A 22,428-nucleotide genomic window follows, 5' to 3' on the forward strand; every position below is an offset into this window, starting at 1 on the left:
CATATAATAAAGATGGAAGGAAGCTCTTTATGTCAGCCCTCTGTGAGGAAGCAGTCGTCTGTAATTATCGCTGCTTTTCATCCCTCGTAGCAAACACAACAAATAAGTGCTCTTGTGTGACCTGGCAACGCGTTTCACAGAAACCATTTGTTTGTAAGCTTGTTTGTTTGTGTTCTTGAGATCACATGACCAAATCCCCGTACCCCTTTCTTTCTCTCTCCCCCCTCGTTTCTCAGAGCATCAAGTGCATTTGAAGTTGCAATGTGGAAGTCATTAGCCACAAATCCCAACAAATATAATAACAGGGCGATTAGTTCTTTCTCAGAGATCCTCTGCTGTTTTTCTTTTTTTTTTTCTTTTGCTCGTTGCCCGGGTGGTGCAGTATTTTGTGAGCACAAGGCTTGGTCAAGGGCGAGTCCTCCTCTTTCCTTTTCCCGGATTTTTTCTATTTGTAGATCTGCATGTATTTTATAGGATCACCCCCCCAACCCCCCGTCCCCCCGCCCCTCTCTGTCTTTCATGCGGTGGTGGTTCTGTTTCCCATCACGGTCTATGATGAAACCACAAGAAAGCCAAGGCCCATGTGACAAGAGTGCAACAGTTGCTTGGTGACAAGGAAAGGGGTGTGAGGTGGGGGGCTGGGTGTGTTCAGATGGGAGTGGGCCTGAAGTGGTGATAGTCCAATCAGCAGATGAGCTCTTCATTTCCTCCAGGACCCGGATAAAATGCTCGTATCCACACCACTCCAACTTAAAATTGGCCTTTTCTTTTCAGCTTGATAGATGTGTGGCCGTCCGCAGGGCTCTTAAATGGTCCATTCATCTTTACGATGGCCTCACTTATCTCTGAGTCCTTGCAGATCTGCTACTTCCCATTCCCACCACAAGCAAATGGTGCCTTGAAACCACATGGAACACTCCACCGTCTCCCTCCCGGTGGCAAAACGCTGACATATTTACCATCTCATCCTGGAAAGCTAACTTGGCTGCAGCAGGGCGGGATGATTGCCAGCAGCAGCTCGTTCCAATCGGACCATGTGCAGACAAGCTCTGCTTCATCCTGAAACTCCAGAGTGAAGTTTCCTGAAGGAGGAGAGGAGACATTTACAAAGTCATTTGGCTCTTTCTTTTTGATACAGTGCATTGATCGGCACTGCACACACGGCCAAGTTAAGTCATTTTAATACCCGCTCTTTTCAAGGAGAAGATATTTGAAGGACGTGAGCTCATTTGGGATGCAGTTGGTTGCCCTGTCCCTGCCCGATGTTATCCTCTCTGACTGGGGCAATAACAGTCATGATTGCTTTTGGGGAGCAGTGACTCATGATTGTGCTTGTGCCATTGCCAAAATCCCAATAGCAGTGTTTCCTTCTCTTTCTTTTTGTTGCTGTGGCTGCCAGCATCAAGAAAAATATGTAAATACAATAAAAATTCATCATCTGCTCCCACTCTTATTAAAATAATATATACCATAATGTACTGTGCATATCCAAATAGCATCAGTCTTGAATTGAGCACCCTGGTAGCTGAATGGTGAATGTGCAAGACACATAACTGGTTGGTTCGATTCCACCCAGGGAACTTTGTTGCATGTCATATCAATCTTGCCCTCCCCTTGTTTCCGGTCTGCCTCCTCACTGCCCACTATCCAATGAAGGCAAAACATACTCAAAAAATAATCTCAAACAAACAAAAAAGCGTCAGTATTAAACAATGTTGGTATCGGTACCAAAATTGACTCAACATCTCCAAAATCCTCTATAGGTAAAGCACTTCATGGTGATGACATTCAGCTAATCGGACCTTCGAAGTGTGTTATTACTGTTATTTAACACGTCTCATCTGTCCTTTGGGTGTCAGCCCGACGATAACTTGTTTCCTCCACCCTTCTCATTGCTCCCTCGTGTAAGAGTGGCAAGAGCGTGACCCTTGTTGTAACACCATTAAGCTGTTTTTCTAATTTTATGGGGTAGTGTTCTGCCTCAGCCACTCTCAGGTGGATTTACGATCTGGTGGTTGATATTCTTGCATGCCAAGGCAGTATTAATTTGCTAAGAGAGAGGAGAGCCATTTACAGACAATAGAGTGGCATTATAATTGCAGGAACCTGACACCCTGCAGCTCTTTGCTGCTGTTGAACTATTGTCAGCCAGACGATGGATGGATGATAAGCTTGACTGAACAACAGAGCCGAAACAACTTTAATTAAAGGCAACTTTGGCTGACACACTGAGAATGGCCAGGGCCTCTGATTTACTCTACAATAAAGTGTTAGTTCTACTTTTGTGGTGGATACAAGAGGCTGGAATGCATGTATGCATGCAAACTAACAGCCATAAATACGGCAAACGTGGTAGAAAGTATGGGAAGCTAACTGCTAAACACATGAAACTTTATTTCTTGTTAGGCTCGATCATTCTACATCCATTCACTTTTAAAAAAAACCCTTCTACTATAATTAACTCACAGAAGTTTGATTAGTCTGTTGTTCTCCCACAAATTAGAAGAGACCTCTGTTTGGTCTTTTAACTGTAATAATTGATGCTGCCAAAGTCCTCTTCACCTGTGAAAAGACATCTAGAGGTTGCCATCTAAGGACGGACCTGGCAACACACTACAGAAGTTGCATTACAAGGCTTTGAGGCTGAGCAACCTAGTAATCCCCCAAGAAATGTTTGTCTGTATGTGAGTTGAAAGGGGATGACAAAAAAGGCAAAATCAGCAGAGGAGAGAGGAGAATGGGAGAGAAGAAAACAGATAATAAGATATGAGAGAGAGAGAAAGAGAGAGAGAGGAAGTTGGGAAACATCGGAGTCGAAAGGGAATGAAAACGAACCTCGGAGCACAGCTGGCTCACCAAGGGGTATAATGACTGTCATATTGCAATGCATTAGCTCATACTCAGCCCAGACAGCTTGACTTGATGAAAGGGGTCGGTCATTGGCTAACCACGTACATAGCAACAAGACCCCATGGAGACGAGCCAAACAAGAGAGTATTGTTTTTTTTGGGTTAATGTTTGATTGACAGGCATGATGTGAAATGTTCGTAGTAGTTCAACATGCTCCTCCTTAACATTTTGAAACGCACATAGGTTCACACTAAAACGTGCTACATGATCATATACAAGAAATATATCTCAGAACTTCATCTTCAAATTGTTGCCGATGTGGCATCTTTGGCGTCTACTCTTTGCAGACAGATTAATGGTAAAATGTAGAGTGAAAAGCTTGTTTTCATACCAGTTGGTGACACTGAAGGGGTATCCTGCTCTGTCAACAGTCAAAGCAATTATGTGCACCTGCAGTATGAGTAATCATAACAGTCACATAATAAATGTATTTTTTCAATCATAATGCAATCAAAAGAGGAATTCAGTTGTAGCTAAAACTCTCTTAACAGAAGCCCCCCTGAGGCTCAATACGATGAGCAGTGACGGCTCATCACACTCCCATCAGCCATTGTTTATTTGAATTTGCTCTTTAAGGGAAGAAAAGTCCCTCACCAGCTATGGTTTTGCCTTGGGAACTCAGCTCTCTCTCTTTCTGACTCAGCCATATGGTTGTCATACACTTCCTGGAAATTCAAGCCATGTTTGCTTTTTCTGTATATCTGTGCAGCTTTTTTTCTGTGCTCGTGTGTCGACATTAATTGAAACAATACTGTGATTGATCTTGCTTTAACACGTTTGGCCCGAGCTGAAATGAACTGAGCCTGGGCAAAGAATACAATTATTCCAAAGTTATTGTCTATGATCTTTCCAAATACATTAAAACATTTTAATAGCAAGAGAGCGTTGCTCTAAACCCAGATTCTCAATAAAGCAGGTCACATATGTGCCTGCCTTTAACATGCCTGTTTAAAAGCTCTTGCCAAGCTTTTGATTTCTGTCTTAATAGCTGTCTAATCCCTTATTGCAGACATCAGATTTTGATTTGGTTTCATTTCTCTCACTTTCTCCATTTAATTATCCTTCCAGAGTGTTACACTGCCAACGGAGAGGACTACAGGGGCTTCCAGAACCAGACCAGCCTGCATGGTGGTAAACCTTGCCTCTTTTGGAACGAGACCTTCCAGCACCCTTACAACACACTCAAATACCCCAACGGAGAGGGAGGTTTGGGCAGGCACAACTACTGCAGGTGAGCCTTTTTTCTTAATCTGGCAGTTTACTGATTGCAACACTCACGAAAAGGATTAACTCGTTGATAATGGTGGTACAAGAAGTCATAAACTCTTAACTCAAGGTTAAGTTCTCATTTCTTATGATTGTGACATTGTGTTTTAGTAAAGCAGAGGTGGTCAGCTGATACTGTTGCTGCCTTGAAAACTGTAACATTCATTTTCAATAGTTTACTATTTAATGTAATATATACAGTATATATGTATTTTGTTATACGATAAGAAAAAAAAGTTCTTAATGCAATTCTTAATTCTGCTTATGTCCTGTTGATGTCATAATATTGAAAATAATTGAATTCAGAGTTTGGCAATAGGACAAACACATAAATCTAAGTGGCAACTACCACTGCTTAAGGCTGAAGCCAATGTAGAAGTGAAATACCAGCAACAGCCACTAGATGCTGGTTTCAGAAAATCCATGGCTCCAATTGACTCCAATTCAAAAAGCATCAACTTATCTATAGAAATATTGAGAGAATACTTTTTTCAATAGGTCATTACAGTTTCAATCACACAGGCCCTCTAATGATCATTTTGGAAATTATAACTCAAACTCAAGATTTGAAGACCTAGTAGCTTTGACGTCTCCTGTGATTATGATACCTACCCTGTTAGCTAAAGAAGCAAACATTAGCCTGATTGTGCACCTGCTCGGTTGTTCCCAGTAAACTAGCATTCGCTTTGATCTGATGTAGTGGGATGTGTTTCCAGGGCCCGGAAACAAAAAGTTGGCGCTGATCATAAGCTGCAACTCTGGCCTGCAAACTGGCTCCAATGCACCAATGGTTGATATCACAGCTTGCTTCGTCCATCGTTACAGTCTATCATTGCTTTGTAATGCAATGGTGTTCTGCAGTTGTCGATACTGGTGTACTGCAATATACTATACAGTGAGTCACATGGTGCTCATATGACAACCAAACCTCACCAGCCCAAATGCTTCAGTTAAAACAGATTGAAGGAGTGATGGTGGCCAATATAACAATGTTACCCAACATACTGGCATACTGGCATTATAAGCAAATGAGACTGTCCTGCTAGTTCCTGTCTTATACAGGTCATATGGTGATAGCACTTGTGTTTTTTGAAATCATGATCATGCCTGCAGCCTAGTGCATTATTTCATAATGTAAATCCAGCAAATGTATTGCAAAATCCTAAGCAGTGGGCCACAGTGTATACCTGCAGTTATCTTGTTTGTTTATGGTCATTTTAATGTATGACTAAAGTTAAAAATACTACATGTATCACCTTTGAAACTCATCTGCCTGAGACTGAGTGATACTGATGTTTGACAAAGCTTTGAACTTCCTACACAAAGCATTTGACTTTCAGAATTATTTAGAACTAGGTTGCTGCTCAGACATTCGCCTTTGAATATTTTATTGGTGGTACCCAAGCATAACGTTTAGCCCTGTCATCCCAAGGATGCAAACATGCTTGAAGAGTATGTGTAAGCAAATCTCCATCGTTCCTGGAATGTGAGGGGACACGGTGGCTTTATAGGGTTATATCCCTCTGTTACAATCCAAGTACCACTGTCAGTGTTGTATGCATCACTGTCAAACGTGTATATTTGAAGGGTGCTGCACTCTTTCGTGAATCAGTTCAAATTTACCAAGACATCTAGAGCAGTGGCTTGGCCCAGATCGCCAAGCCATAAGAAACAGAACACCCCCTCCTCCTCGGCCCAAAGCCTCTGAAACATTTCTCTATGTCATGGTTGTAAACTCATAATGCAGCAATGCTTTGAAGTGGCACTGGATGAATTTGTTTTTACTTGAACTGGATGGGAAATCGGAAGATTTATGAGTAGGATACATGCAGAGGATGGAGGAAGGCTTTCCCTGCACATTAGAGTGTATTATGTCCAACAAGCAATGCAAATCTTCCGTATTTGGATTTGGCTGTTTTTTTGGCCACCTATGCAGTTAGCAGCTTTTCCCAACTCACTGACAAATCATAGCTTTGTTTCTTTCGGAGAGAAGGATTTCTATCACTTAGGGCTGTAGCTACGACTACTCTCAGTCTCTCTCAGATTCCCTCCTTGTAAAGAGTCAGTCATTAGCAGTGCAATGGGGACCAAAGTGGCCACTTCATTGTGAAAAGATGAGGGATGGCATTTATGGCATGTCTACACAAGGTCAAGTATTTGTGCATGCGTCCACCCACATGTGTGTGTGCGTGTGTGCGTGTGTGTGTGTGTGTGTGTGTGTGTGTGTGTGTGTGTGTGTGTGTGTGTGTGTGTGTGTGTGTGTGTGTTCTTGCGTGCACATGTTGGGAACATGTATGTGCCAGTAAAGGAGAGGGTTATCCGACCACAGAGAAATGCTGAGTTGTTTGATCACAGAGTGTTGGCTCGTGAGATGGATTTTTCCAGCCATGTGGGGAGCTGTCTTGGACGTTGTTGCTCAATTTGGATTGCAAATCACCTTATTTACATGAAGAGTGTCTTGCAATTCAAATTCTGTTTTCAATATTTCTTTTAACCTTCAAAGTCTTTCTCATCTGAGGCTTTTGTGTGCGTTTCTGGCAAGAACTCCACAATAGGTGGTAATTCTTAGACAAAAGGGGGAGGTAGAAGAATGAAAGTGAGAGGGAGGGGTAAAAAAGGAGAGCCTGGGCAGTTTTGGCATGTCTGACCCTGAAGCCAATTGTGGTTTTATGAGATGAGAGCAGAGGCCAGGGCACAGGTGGATAATACAAAGCTGAGTGTTAAAGTAACACACGGCTCTAAGCACATATCAGATGTTGAGACGGAAAGAAGTAGAGGATTACAAACTCAATTCTCGTCCTATTGCCATCATTTTTCCTGTGATGATTTATTTGATGGGGCACCACAGTGGTGCTGGATAAAATATTTGTCACTAGGAACTGAATTTGAATGATTTATATTTGAATTTGAATTGCTCAAAGTGATTAATTGCGTTAAGAAATGAATTTGAATCACATCATTTGAATTTACATCATTTAACTTGAGTAACTGCATTGAAAAAAGCTGAATAGAATTTGAAATTGAATTTATTAGTTTTGAAGTGAATTCCAATGAACTTGAAACTGAATGCAATATTATGAAATTGAATTCAGTTGATCTGAAACTGTATATGATCCTCACTGGTAATTCAGCTCTCTATATACTTCCACATTCAGTTCTCACCATTCAAATTTAGTTCTTGCTATTCAGTTTTAGTTGACTGAGACACACATGTAGTCATTGAGGAAGAGCAATCGTGTGTAACAATACAAATACAAATTCAAATTATGTGATTCAAATTATTTTCTTTTAATTCAGTTATTCAAGTTGAGCAATTCAAATTCAAACATAAATGATTCAAATTCAGTTTCTAGTGACACATAATACTGCACATAGAAAGAGCCCTCACAGCCCTCACATTTCATCTTTATAGCCTGCTATAAAATATAATAGCGTAAACAAGGAGAAACTGGGAAGAGGGGAAATGTCACATTATTCCCCTGCAAAAAAAGGAGCACAAAACCTCAAGAAAAGGACAAGAGCTCTCGTGTCTAAGCTGAGACTTAGCAAGACTCATTTCAGCAGTGAATATCACATTACTTATCATGAGTATCTTTCAATCCAGAATTCATTTTGTATCATGAAGTGCAAGTAAATGATTTACTCCTATATGGGGTATTGAGTGTGGATGTCACTCTGCAGTCACGCTGCACTTTTTAAAACAAGACACTTTGTTCATTTCTTAAGTACTTTTTTGACCTTTTTGGAATACTTCTTGACATTCACTCACTAATCGAAGTCTTGATTTATAATTCGTTTATTGTTCCTTCGAATCTACTGGACTCTCCCCCCAGTGCATTAGGATGAGGGTGTGAAGTGCATGACAGTTCAGTGAGTGGTTGAATAGCTTTGCCAGCCATTTCCTGGCTATTTATATGCAGGTGTGTGTGTGTGTACTATAGAATTTATGAGTGTCCACTATGGCTTCTAATGCCTTTCCCTTACATAGATGAGATAATGGAAATGCCATTGAGTGAATAATGTTTCCCAAGTTGATTGTAATTGAATCTCCATGATATCAGGTGCAAATCTGAGGTCAGGCAAACTGCAGCCAAGTTGTCCACCGTTTATATGACTACATTACAATCCCAGTGCACTCCTTTGTTAAATTGAAGAAGTTAATAGAAGTGTCCGATAAGAAGACAGACTGTGTGGTGTTAAAGCATCTGCCACCAACATTATAATAATCTCAAAATTATTAGGGACCAATTTCATGCAATGTATGGACATCTGTCTTTGACTGCTCAGTTCACCCAAATTGCCACCAAACAAACAAATTTAAACCATACAGATAGTTTCTTTTATTTGCCTAGATTTTGATAACAGAAGTTTCTGTCCCCACCCCAATTCAATAGAGGTGATCAGAATTCTGTTTGTGTCCACCACAATTAGAAAAATTACATTAAAGAAATCGCAACATTATCTCTTTCCAGAAACAAAAAACAACAAAATTCTCTGAGTGAAATATCTCGAAGCCTGGGAAAGTAAAACTAAACATCTACATAGTTAGAGGTAAGGGAGAAACTGTTCTGTTGTAATTTCAGTGAAAAAGACTCTTTAAAGATTTGTCAAGGAAAACAGTGGTGTGTTTATCAGGACACGTGACACGAGAAGATCACAACCTTGTATTTAGCACAAGTAGACCGTGAGAGAACAACAATAGACAGTAGACTATACATATCAGCTCATGACCAACAAGCCCTCTCCTTCAATACATGCATTCATGCAGTGCAGCAGCAGGCAGCAGTTTGCATGCTAAATCATCCAAGTCAATTAAAGACTCTTCTCTCAGGCAGTAAATTGCCAGACTCTGATCTGCTGTTGACCTCAAATCCCAGCCCAGACAAGCTTCTCACTGCCACTTTCCAATCAACATTTCTCCACTTTCTCATTCTGCAAAATGAGGGAAGTTTAGCTTTCATCTTTTTTTACACATCTACTAGTTTTACTAAACAAATGCAGTTACGTTTAAGCTCATGAATAAAATACTTTAAGCTCTGCACCCCTGAAGGATGTTATTTCCAACATTTGTACACATAGTTTGATGTAAATTATTTAGAGATTTTTATGTGCAGGTTCACAATGCCAGGCATTTTAAAGATGACCGTAAATTTTCTGATTAAGGTATGTGGAAAATTGTTATTAAAGAAACCTTTTGAACAGCAGCCAACCAAGAACAGCTGTTTTTCTCAGTGTTCAGATGTAAGCCACTCAGTGCAGACCGGAGATTCTGTGAGGCAAAACCAATGTGGCTATAATTGGCTCTGCACCCAAGTGTGTGGCTTACTCCGAGCAAAATGAGTCAATCAGCGTAATTGTGACAATTAAGTGTCCAAACATCTTCTGTGATCTACCTCTGGGTATGTGAGTGTTTCAACAAGCTCTTCTACTCAAAGCTAAGGAGGCCATGTCTGACGTACATGGATATTAATGCAACACACCTCCCAAAAAAAAGACACACACACATTCACAAACACACAGATACACACACACACACACACACACACACACACACACACACACACACACACACACACACACACACACGCACACGCTGGCAGCAACTTTTATCAGAGCGTCTCCACAAGGTCCAAATTCTGTCTCTGTGCTGCCGGGTTAAATGAATGGATTTCCGTCCATTGAGGTCTGCCCTTATCTGTGCTGTGGCACCTCGGCTAATCTGAGGCTGCCTGCTTTCCAAACACTATTCTACCCTCCCTCCTCTCTCTGTTGCTCTCTCTCGCTCTCTCTCTGTTTCTCTCTTGCTCGCTCTCTCTAACTCTCTCACACACACAAACACACACACTCTCACACACACACAGAGAGAGGTACCTCGGGGCAGGATTGATTATATTTCTTTGTCATGTGGGCTGGCCTGTTCACCTTAGCCCTGTTGATGATGTTCCCATGCTTCCGCTAAAACGGTGTGTGGAGGTGTTTGTGTGTGAGAGACAGCCATGAAACGCTATTTAGGGACCAGTGGGGAAGAGTAAACACAAAAAGGGTGCACATCATTTACTGATCAAAGATGCCGGTGGGTCAGACATGTGATGGGTGGTCTACCAAGGATGTTTTTTTGTTTTCTTTTAACGTTGATGGTTGTAATTCATGTCTGCCTCCTTAGGGGGTGATTAAGAAAGTGCAGTAAATTACATAAGTGGCTATAGATGAGTTCTTGGGGGTTTAGTTTCAAATAGCGCTGTTATACGTTGACAGGCATGAAAGAGAGAAGGGGAGAGAGAAATAGAGAAAGGGTATATAATCCAATGTTTTGATGGTTGGACCCAGTTTTTTTCTCTTTTCAGCTATTTCAGTAGTAGCCTCAGGCTAAACAAACAGGTGTCTGCCTCCAATTTGGGTGGAGCAACAAACAGATCTCAGCTCATGATACGGTGCTGCAGTTTTCTGGAAAACAAGGCATGTTTGCTGTGAACTTGGGGATATTTCAGGTTAGGGTCACAAAAGAAAATCTAAGTTGTTTTGATAGCAGAATGGTAGAATAAATATTAGATAACAATGTGACTAGATGAGGTCTTTCCTCACACATTTCTTTTGCGGTCAGGGTGCAAGAATAAGGCAATAACTGATTGCCAGATAATGAAAGTGAAAAGCTTTAAGGCACTTAAACTTGAGTTCAACCCAAAAAAGTCTTTACAACGACATCTTTGTCAATACCTCATTCTGAGTTTGAAAAGAGAGCAGGAAACTCTGGATACTGTTTTTGATAGGGGAAGAAAAGAAATGGAAACGCCCTTCACAACTTTGTTCACAAAAGGCGAAACGGGATAGTGCAACGCTGCAGGGCTTTTTCAAGATGCTACAATGAGGTGTGTCAAAAGAGAAGAGAAAAGGTCTCTAGCAATTACAGTCAGGGCTGAAAAAAATAGCTATGTCATCCTAGAAGGCTTTTTTAGTTGGCAGGGTGTGTATTTTTACAGTTCACAGTAATCCTGAAATTGAGCTTAAAGAGCTGAAACAGCACTAAAAGGAGCTCCCACTGCATTTGATTTCATTTATCAGCAATTTAGAAGTCGCCATAAGGGTCATGATTAACAAAGTCGCATCATTACCCTGGAGATATGGAGCCTGCACAACGCTTTTAGGTATTTCTATCTTTAACCCAGCTTCTCATTGCTTTTGTAGGTGAAACTGAAAAGCAGAAGCACTGAGGGGCCTGTCAGCCTTACTATGATGGCTTAAAGTGCCTTGATGGGGTTCAAAAGAGGCTACAGACTCAGACAAAAGCTTTGCCCCATCACCCATCCCTTTATAAGGTCTGTGTCTAGCCCAGAACAAAGAGCAGCCCCCCCGACCTCTAACCATCTCCACCCATCAAAGTCCATTGGTCTGGCCCTTGCCTGACATGCATGGTCAAGCCTCCAGAGTGCAAAGGAAGAGGCTAAATCAACAAGCGCCAAGGGGTGCTACTAGGAATGATTGACACAACCAAGATAATCTTCCTCTGAAACACTATTGAGTATTCAGTCTTCTGCAGCAGGGTTTCCAGTTGATAGCCTGTCATTGTCTTGTTGTTTTTGCGCTCACATCCCTCCCATCACTCGGTCGTCCTTACCCTTTCCCCTCCTCCTTTCTCTTCCTTCTCTTTTCTTTTTTAACCTTCATGACCTTCCCAATGGACCTCTAAAACTACAATCACAATAAGACAGACAAATCCAAAAATACAGTTTATGTGTAAAAACTTTTGTAAACAAAATTCTATCCACAGTAACCCCCCAACAAGTGAAAATTGATAAATATCATCCTTTTTCTGCTTTGGTTGTCCAAAAAATAAAAATATGCATCACAGCTAACATCTGGAAAGGAGGGAAGACACAACCTGGTTACTCTGTTTTGTCCCCCTTTTTGTGATACAGCATTTTAAATACAGCAGTTTTCACAAGTTTGTTGTTCTCATTCACATGTTTAACTGCTTGTGTTGCTGCAGCTAAAAGAGCAAAACAGAGTGCTTTGATTGCAGCTTATTAATGCTACCTATTAACCAGTGAAAACTCAGCTCATTATTTGATGACATAGGAAGACGTCTGACTATCTAAAAACATAAATACAACTATTATGTGTTCAGTTAAATCATAAATGAAAAGGAGTGATCACAGAATGGGTTAGAGAGAATATAAAGTTGACAGTATCTGAGCAGAAATATGTCATCTTTTTCCAATTTGACACAAAAATGCATCACTGTTATCAGATTTAGCCAGTCTAGAAAGCTCATTTTTTGGGTGTGCAAAAAAGACAGCTTAGTAAAAACATGGAAATCCAAAAAAGAGAGGATAGGATGTTTTTCTGCACTTTAACCAGCTTTGTGGGTTCCTGGTTTAACGTTTTGGCCTGTATGTATGTCTGTAGGAATCCTGATGGGGATGTTCAGCCGTGGTGCTACATTGCAGATCATGAAGACGGGATCTACTGGAGATACTGCGACATCCCTACATGCCAGAGTAAGCGATTGCCACTCCTTTTTCTCTGCCCTTTCATGCCCCCGGGGCTATATCATGGGCACACGGACCAGCCACTTTCATTGCTATGCTCATCTGCTTGCCTGCTATGAATAGCTTTGATAGACTGTATGGCTTGTACACAGCTATTATCATCTAAAAAATGCCTCTAATTGCATCCCGTCAACCCTCCCCCTGCCATGCCCGGGCCTGCCCCTACTTTAATGCATGCTGTCAATCACTGCTTCTGCGTGTGAGCATGCGTGTGTGCGTTTTTGTATGTGCGATCATAAGTTTCCCCTTTGGCTTTTTAGCTTGTTTTGACAGGCTTTTGATGTTTTTTGTATGTGAGTTATTGTGTATCTACCTGTTTTTGGATATATTTGCTTGATTTGTTCACGTGGGTATGAGAGTGTCCTGGTCCAGTAATGCCTGAATAGATGTGTGTGATGGACTGTTTGGTTCGGGAGACTCTGTGCTTTTGTGTGTCTTTTCTACCAGTTTGGCACACATTTACAGAGAGCCGCTTATCTTTAATCACATTACTTTCATTCCCTCCAACTTTTTAATCACTGCTGTTGAAAACAGACTGATGTGGATAAACCTACACTGATGCCAAAGATCAGGATTCCTGATGAGGAGGTTCAGATCCAGTGTTTTACTGCAAGCATGTTTGTTTTTTCAAGTAAATGTCACAAATGCTTATATCTCTAAGGTAATTAGATAGTTCTCACTACTTACTTAATGCTATTTAAACATCATGTGTTTTTCACTTTTAGGTCAGAAGTCTTATTGCATTAGCACCATAAGAATCTGGTGACTGAACACATTGCAAAAGATAAAGATGGTTGTTTAACTTCAGCTGCAGACAAAATCTTAACCGAAATAAATATTTAATTCCTTCAATCATAAAATACATTCCCTGTTAATCAATCTCTACTCTCCCGTTTTTTCTCTGAGATTAAACATTTATTGTCTTTCTTTATCTGTCTTCTATTCTAATTCTTTCCTAAACACTTTTTAAAAAATACCAGTGTATACACCACATAGAAGTGGTATACATAATCTGATAGCTGAGAACATGAGGAATAACTTGAGATGCAACTCAGCACTATGTTATGATTTTCTAGTCGTAAATCTGTAATAAACATCGTGTTCTGGTGAGGCGGCTATTCATATTTTGTAAGTTTAATGTGTTAGGGTTTAGAACATTATGATTAAAGTATATGATGGCCATTCCCATACTCAGTTGTGTCTAAGAAGTTGTTGCAGCAATTTCTGGTTTGATACATTTGCTTTTTATAGATTTGATAAAAAATGGTCAAATATCTCCCCAAAATACCACATTAAGACAAAAAGACCTTCAGGAACATCATAGAATAAATGATGCTGTGATTTATTTTATCAAAAACTTTTGAGATTTGGAGATTTCTGTAAGAATTGCATTTTTCTGCTATTGGATGGTGAGCACCCCTTTATTCTTAGTATACCTAAAGCCATACATCCTCTGAATATCATATGTCTCTAGTTTGTGGTTAAAAAGTTTCATGAGGTTGTGATTATTGTAAAGGGCACAATGGGTCATTTTATACAGTGAGGTCAGGTTTCAGAAATGCTCTCACTACAATGAAATGTCTACTGTGAGGGTTAATATCATCACACATGAATGCAATTATGCTTAATGAACCCAAAAGACTCTCAGCTTTCCAGTCATACCAAATTTGTGCAGAAATATTCAAATACACAACTTTTAGAAAACAACACATTTATACTGCATGCAAAACTGCATGGGATTAGCATAAAGTGGGCATGCCTGTAAAGGGGTGACTTGTGACCACCCATAAAAGCCATTGTCATTCAGATTTCTTGAGGTGACAGGTCAAGGAACCCCTTTGAAAATAGTCATGACAGTTTCCCCTTGTCAAAACGTTTGGAAAAACGTATTCAGCCCCCTTCCTGACAGGCTAGCATGACATGTTTGGTACCAATGGATGCATGAGGTCATCTTTTATATGTTACCAAAATCTTCACTTTAGCTTTAAAACTGAGTTTGCTACATCCTCTGAAAGAGAGTAATGTTGGCTGAGGACTGGCCAGCGTCTTTGCAGACTTTTAAGGGGTTAATATTTTATTTTTTATAGGAAGTAAAATAAATACTTAAAATACTTGACTGTTGTAATCATTGCCACATTAGATAGAAGAAAAAGAAATAACATTTTAATAGAAGTAAAATGCAGCATGTGTGCACTTGATGTAAACTGGTGGACAGTAGTGATGGGGGAACAGCTGAGACCTTCTTGTGTGACTTTTCGTGATAGTAGGTACACTGTACCACCAGACCTCTTGAGCCCCCCCACCCCCTATAGCCATCCCACCATTATACTGTCTGTGCAGATTCTTCACTAAAGATTTGAATAGCCCAGGACCCATTAACCCATCAAATAATGCCTGTTGGCTGGATGGCTTGTGTGTATCCATGTATTTATCCATGACGTTTTTGCATGTGTGAATGATTTCATGTGTATAGGAGCTTGTGCGTATCCCATTAGACTTTTGACTGACCTATTTCAGACAACTGTCAATTTAGCTCAGTGTGTCCAGGCTAATATCCCAAACCTTTGTGGTTTTGGAGGAAAGAGGAGAACAGCCCACACCACCTCTGTTTAGAGCCAGGCTTTTCCCTTATCTCTGATAAAATTAGGCCAGCTTTTGTTCCAGATGGGTTTGCCATGTGCTGGTTCAGCCTTGTTTTTGTCTAGGATCCAGGACTGCACAGCATGTAACCCATCCTTGCGACATGTGGCCCATTTCTAGCAGCTGAGAGCTTCCCCTGTATCAAATGCTGTCTTATATGAACGTTCCTCTTTCTTTTGGGGCATTAAGTGTTATACAGAGCCCTGTAATGTAAGAAAAAGAGATGGTGCTTGCTGTGAGCCAGGCATCCAGTGTCTTTAAAACATGCCTGTTCAGTAGAGACGGTTTCTCCCTGCAGGGATATGAGGGACCTTTCAGACATGAACACTCTGTCTCATCTATTGTGAAACCACAATCGCCACGGGGTGCCTCACCTTCTGGCGGTGCCTGTTCTCAATCTGCTGCGCTTGAAAGCTTCCAAGCTGCCAAGTGAGAGAATGCTGATGCTCTCTCAGTGTCAGTGTTCACATATGAGGCTGACAAACACTGGTGTGTGCCAGAGAAAGGGCAACAGTGGCCTTTGTTTTCATTTTGTCTGACTTTTGTTGTGTCTGTGCCTTCGTTTTGTCTACTTTTTTGCTTATGTTCGATGTTGCGTGGTTTGTTTAGTTGGTGGCCACTTGCTAAGGCACCTGAAGCCTGCCAATGGTCAGCCTGTTATCCAGCTGGGTTCCCTGTCATCTAGGGTCATGCCACCCTGGCGAGGGTGACACACCCTGCTGGGGCGCACGCTGCCAGGCAGGTCGCGTGAGGCCAGAAACCCATAGTCTGACAGTGTGGATTACAGTGTAGGTCATGACATTTGTTGATTTTAGTAATCCCTCATGGAAGCAGTTAGTCATGCGGTGAAATTATCTAAGAATTTCAAAAAGGCATGCTGTCAAGGCACATTGTCTACTGTACAAATTGACATTTCCACGGTGCACGTTGTCCTGGGTCCTTCCCATTTCCAGGCCACTAAATGGTCAGCTAAGCATAGCCCTGTCATAATTGTTATTTATTGAAATCCAGTCCCTGTGTAGCAGTCCAGCCTAAAAACTAAAACTTCTAAATGAACCATTCCCCTACACTGAACTGATTAACTTGAGCTATGTTGTAAAACAGGAATAAGGAGTTAGAGGATTACTTTTAAAACATTTACATTGTCGTTAAGGTTAGTTTTCTCTAAGGTAAGTTAAGTAATGAGGGAATTAGGTAAAGTATAATGTCAGGCTTCAATGTGTAGGGCAAAAAAGGCTTAATGTTGTTTGACAAAGAATGCAAATTGTAATGAGGTGTTAGGAATTTACCAGTGGAGGGTCACCAGGTACAAACTATAGCTGTCAGCTCAATCAATTGTTACAGGAGTTTTCAGTTTTACACAGAAGTCGGACGGTACCTGGGAAGTCTTGAACATTTGTTTTTAGTTAAATGTCCGTTTGCTTTAATGACAAAGGATTTGTTTGGGATTTTAAAGAAAATCCAGGCTATAAAGTGATTTTGTTAAGTGTTAGTAAAACTTAGCTTAGCTTAGCTCTGTACGTCTCAGTCTTATGATACTCTGGTGTCTGTAGATGTTAAAACACTTCTTTACAAGAGGATCAGCTCTATAGAAAACATTTAACTGATTTGACCAGTGAAAATGTGATAGTTCCTGCTAACCGTCTCTCGATTTTAAAAGCTTCTTTTCTTACAGTGTTTCTTACTGGCAGGACATTTAGTTTTTTTGTGTGGTTCCTTTAAACTGACATGCATTTACTTGACGATATGCGCTGGCCTAATTTGATTGACACAAAGTGAAACTGTCAGGGTAAAGTCCTCCAGCGTTTGCCAAGACAAAGATGGTTTGATCTGTGTGTTGGGAACTCATCTTTCAACAGCACACAACCAAGAAAAACTTGTTGTGCCACTGTGTTTTCTTGCAGTGGAGAAATGTGGAGCAGCAGTGAAGTTTTGCCCTGTTTCAATACAGTCCTGAAGAGAGTTTACAGGATGGTAAGCGTGAAATCCACATGGTCATCGATCCACCTTTTCTTTCTTTTTTTTTCTGAACTTCATTTGGCAAACAATTGGTGATATTGAGCAGAGTTGACATGTATTTCCAAACAAGAGAAAACATCAGACCATATCATTTTTAAGCATTCGTAGTCCCAAGTATATCCTAACAGGAGTCCATCTTTGTAGAAAAATGTCAATCTTCATTTGTAAATGTGCCCTAATACCCTTCATTGTGTATATTTGTTTTAGTCTTTGAGTCCATTGATTTATGTCTGGTGAGAGGACATTCATCCAATTTATTGTTATCATTTCCTTGGCAACCATTAAGAGAATATGTAACATATATGTTTGTTCTTTGCTGGATGTTTATCAATCTTTTCAATATTTATTTTCTGACATTGAAGGAGTTTGATAAAGTTGTTTATGACTACTAAGAAATCAATTATTACCTGGCTGAGACTTCTGACTTTCAAAACTCCTGTTACTATTTGTGCTGTTAAGGTTTAATTCAGGCTATACATCATATTAATTTGTAGCCAACGTATTTAGACAAAATGAAGATAGGACCTGTTAACAGAATGTAACAAATAAACATTTAAGTGGTGTATTTTTCGTCAATATCATATGTTTACAATATCTTTGTATTCAACACATACCTGCTGTGTTGTGCAATGAGACTCGTTATATGGAAGCCATAATTGCTCTAAGCAACGCTTTTGATATTTTGAGATGGTCCTTTGTTAAAGAGCTGTCAATGTGTGTGTGCACATCAACTCTAAATCAAGTTGAAATATGATCTGAATTCCTGACTTACAGTAGGTTACCCTTTTATCTATTTGAACAATCGAGGCAATGTCTGATTAACCTTGTCTGTCACTGTCAAACAATAGTCTCAATACCAGAGGCAATACATCCATCTGGCAAGTTAACCAGCCACACCTTGAAGACATTAAAACAAAGTAGTTATGTGTTTGGCCCAAGACTTTATTACTAAGCGCTGAGGAAAATATGCAGTGATGAGATATTGCCTTCATTAAGAGTGATTTATGAAGCTGCTACATGGCACTTTGAAGTTGTGGGACACCTGAGTCAACCTCCCGCGAGTAATGAATGAATCTGACCAGTGATCTGTGTCCAAGAACAGCTAGGCTCCTCTTGTTCAACGTTTTGGGATGAAACTGAGCTGTCCAGGTCAGGGTTTTACAGGGTTTTACTACTTAGTCTTTTTTTAACTTTACTCTGCCTCCATTGCTGTAAATGTCCATCTTGTCTTCTCAAATACAAGCTGTTAAATTTACTGTTTTGTGCAATAAAAGAACTCCACTTCCTTGCAGTTAAAAATATATCCACTTCAAAACACAGTGCTGTGATCAAAACAGGGCTGCAATTATTGATTATTTATCAGTTAATAATTAAAGATTATTTTTATTTCTATGATATGATATATTCATAGATTTTTCTCCAGCGCCACCATGAGGTTGACATTTTTGATTGTTAGCCAAATGTCTCCACAACTATTGGATTATTTGCCATGAAATTTGATGCAAACTTTCATGGTCCCCAGGCGATGAATCCTAATCACTTTTGGTCATTCCTTTACTTCCATCAGCAGGCTGAGATCCAGTGAAATGTCTCAACAATGATTGGAGGGAGGTTTGCAAAATTTCGTTCAGACATTCACGTCCCCTTGCAAGATAAATAGTGATTACTTAATAATAATAACTTTATTTACACAGTACTTTATAAATAAAGGTATGGAGAATAAAATAGGCACAGCCAGAAGGGTCATGTCTTAAGTGATACCCAAAGCCATTGAATTCTTGGCATGTATTCTTATTAAAGAACTTCAAATGATTAATAGATTATCAAAATTGTTGGTTTTTCATTTGACGTATTGATTTATTGTTTATCCACTGAGTCCAAATTGGTCCCAGGGCCAGACATAGTGCAGCTTGGGACAAGGGCCCAAGAAGTGTCAAGCCAAATGAGGACCAGACTAAATCCATCACAAAAATAGTCAATAATCATAATATAAAAAGTAAAGCCTGTTAAAGAAGAAGAGGGGTACCTCCCTCTGCACTAGCTACAGTTGGTGCATCCAACCAATCAGTGCATTGAATCATTATATAATACACACGTGTTATTCCTTAAATGACAGGACTGTAAAGAAATTATTTTAAAAATAAGGATCAGGTTTCAAAAAGATACATCTTTGAAGATGTTATCATAGGCAGGAAAAGTCAAATGAACTAGCATGAGTCAAAATAAGCAAGAGGCTGAGACAAGTCGAACATGTTGGACGTGTGGTCTAGAAACAGAGCCCAGAGTGAAGCACCACAGCCCTGCCTCGTGGCTGTTGTGGTTGCCTGAACCATGGATGCTTTCAGGTTGTGTTATTGCAGTATTTATCTCACTCTCTGCCATTGTTTTCAGAGGCTGAATATTTCCCCTAGGTGGTCTTGTACCAGCTTTCACCACAACCATCCTTCGCAACCAGCATACTGAGGCAGGTTCAGGCATCACTGTGTGAAGAAGGGTGTGTGTGTGTCTGTTGTGTTTGTTCCTGTTCTTTTGACAGTGTGAAAAGAGATTTAGACTTTATTTAGAATTCAGAGAGAGGATATTTTTGTGAAGTGAAGTCATTTGACCATTCCTCCATTTCTTAAGAGGCTGTTAGAGGATAATTTTTGAGAATTAAGGCTAAAAATCAGTCATGTTGCTGATGGTTATGTTTTGGATTATGAGATCTTAGACAAGTCAAAAGGTTGACCTGTTCTTCTGCTTAAAGATTCATACAGATGCGCTGGCAGAGCCTTAATAGAAGAGTGTTATCATGTGGCACTTCTTGAAAGAGCCACATTCATAAAGAGCCACTTTCATATAATCCAATGAACGCAATAAATGGAGGGGCTTCTCAAGGATAGCAATAATATGTGTGTGCACACGCGCATGCAATCAATGTCTAAAATTATCTTTTTTGGCCTCACTGCCCCAAGCTTGTTAAGAAAATTACCTTTATTTTTGTCACTAACCAAATTCATTAATATACATTTTTTGTAAAAAATGTGCCAACCTTAGAGTAATTATGTGTCTATTTGTGTGCATATAGGTTTATTTTAAATCCTGTGCGCTCAAACAATGGGACGTTTTGTCTTTTTTTTTCTTGCCTCTGGCCTTACACTGACTGTCTGCCTCCACATGGGGATGAAGTTAACTTTCTGCTAATATTAGACTTGATCATCATCCACACAGAAACTGAAAAAAAGCTTTGAAGTCATTTAGGGACTTTAGAGCAACAAATCAGGACTCTGTGAAATACACAGCTATACAAAGATCGTACACAACTGAGACATTTTTAACTTGGCAGGGGATCATTTCGGATGCTTTGTAGCACTGATGTCAGACAGTTTGACGCGTCCCCTTTCACCTGCATTAGATCTGTCCTTACCTGGGGAAGAGGGCGGGGGAGCTTTGAGCACTCTTATTGTTATCTTCCTCTGACCTCTGACCTCCTCATAGCTCCACCCACACCTGCCTTCAGGGGAAATTCCTGCCTGCAAGGGCTGTAAGGAAAATCTCTGACAGAAAGTAGAGACTCTCACAAAAACAAGCCAGAGGACATCACGTAGATTTAATCTTCCAGCCTCTCTCTCTCTGGCTCCTTCCTTCTCTCAACATGGCTGGGGTTAAATCAGCCAGGGCCATTAGGGAATTAAAGGTATTGATTACCAGGCAAGCCGGTTGTGTAGAATGTTTGCTAATGAGAACAAGTAGATGGCCATTGTTTAGTTCTTGTCTTTGGAAAGAGGAGGAGATGAATAGAGGGTCAACCAATTTAGTGCTCAGGAATGAGGGCTCATAGCCAAATGTAGATCAGCGTGGTTCTGCACAAGTGCAATAAATGCAATTTTATTTCAGTTCAGCAAGTGTTCCCTGTGCATCTTCTTGGAGCTTTGCCATTTTGCATATTTTCAGCCTTATTTTTTATTAAAATTCATTTGCGTGGTCAATATTTTTTAATTGTGGAAAGCAAGACTCTGACAGGTAAGTTCTTTTAACAATGTGGTCCAGAGCCAGATATGTTGGAAACGCCTGTCCAGATTTTTCTTTAAATTTACTAGAGGAATCCTAATTTTTTAGGTGACAACCTGACGAGTGCCACATAGGCCAACATTTGTCCACTAGATCCAAGAAAATCTAAATCTATAAATCTGTAGACTGCTGTGAAATTATGCCGCCCAGAGGATAAATCTGTCTGATTTCTGATTTAAGCATTAGCTTTTGTATTGTACTGCCCTGAGAGCCAACCTTTCAACTTTACACATGTGACGCAGTTTGTAATAATTTAATTGTCATGGAATTTACTGAATACATTAATATTTCTCCTTTAATAAGCTCCTTTGATTAATGACCACGTCTTTTTTTCTTGCGCCATCCTCAGAACAAAGCAGTTACATGATTAGTTGCAGGACTGATAAAAGTCTAAGAAAATAATCAGCATGTTTTTCATTACTTTCATATTGGAGAGTGTATTAATAATTGCAGCTTTAAGGGAGTGGCCCCATGATGCCTTCAGCTGTTAGTCTGGCTGTAAAAACACACACAATTGTTTCAAACAATGACTGTAACTATGCTTTTTCTCTCTATTTCTAGTGTTGTTTCTTCGTTTGAGCTGAAGCAAATTGCGATTAGTCTTTTCAAGCATCTTTAGATTTTGTAGTGTTGTCGGACAAAACAAGGAATATGATTACATCAACTTTAGGAAATGAAGTCCTTACATTTTATAGACCAGTCAATTAATCAAGAGAGTATTTATCTCATTAATCAATAATGAAAATAGTTAAATTAGTTGCAGCCCTAGTTGAATGTTTGTTGTATGCCTTGGGATTAATTATGTGCATCACCTCCTAATTGGAATTAGAAAAACATCATATTGCGTGTCAATGGTGAGGGAATGCTACAGAATTTGGACTTTTCAAGCTGCATTGTTAATCGTAACTTTTTTGCACATTCATGGGGACTTATTCACTGCTATTGACATCCAGATAACCAGGACAATGTGCCACAGTAGACAAACGAGAAGTCGATC

General features: G+C 40.0%; 1 protein-coding gene across 1 annotated transcript in view; it reads left to right on the forward strand.

Moving 5' to 3' along the window:
• kremen1 (kringle containing transmembrane protein 1) overlaps nt 1-22,428 on the forward strand; it is a 56,172-nt gene that overhangs the window by 17,981 nt on the left and 15,763 nt on the right. The window contains exons 2-3 of the mRNA XM_062418075.1: nt 3,979-4,141; nt 12,580-12,671. Coding sequence (XP_062274059.1) covers nt 3,979-4,141; nt 12,580-12,671 — 255 coding nt within the window. The remainder of the gene's footprint in view (nt 1-3,978; nt 4,142-12,579; nt 12,672-22,428) is intronic.

The sequence above is a fragment of the Scomber scombrus genome, chromosome 4 (genome assembly GCF_963691925.1).
Source record: "Scomber scombrus chromosome 4, fScoSco1.1, whole genome shotgun sequence".
Classification (NCBI taxonomy): Eukaryota; Metazoa; Chordata; class Actinopteri; order Scombriformes; family Scombridae; genus Scomber; species Scomber scombrus.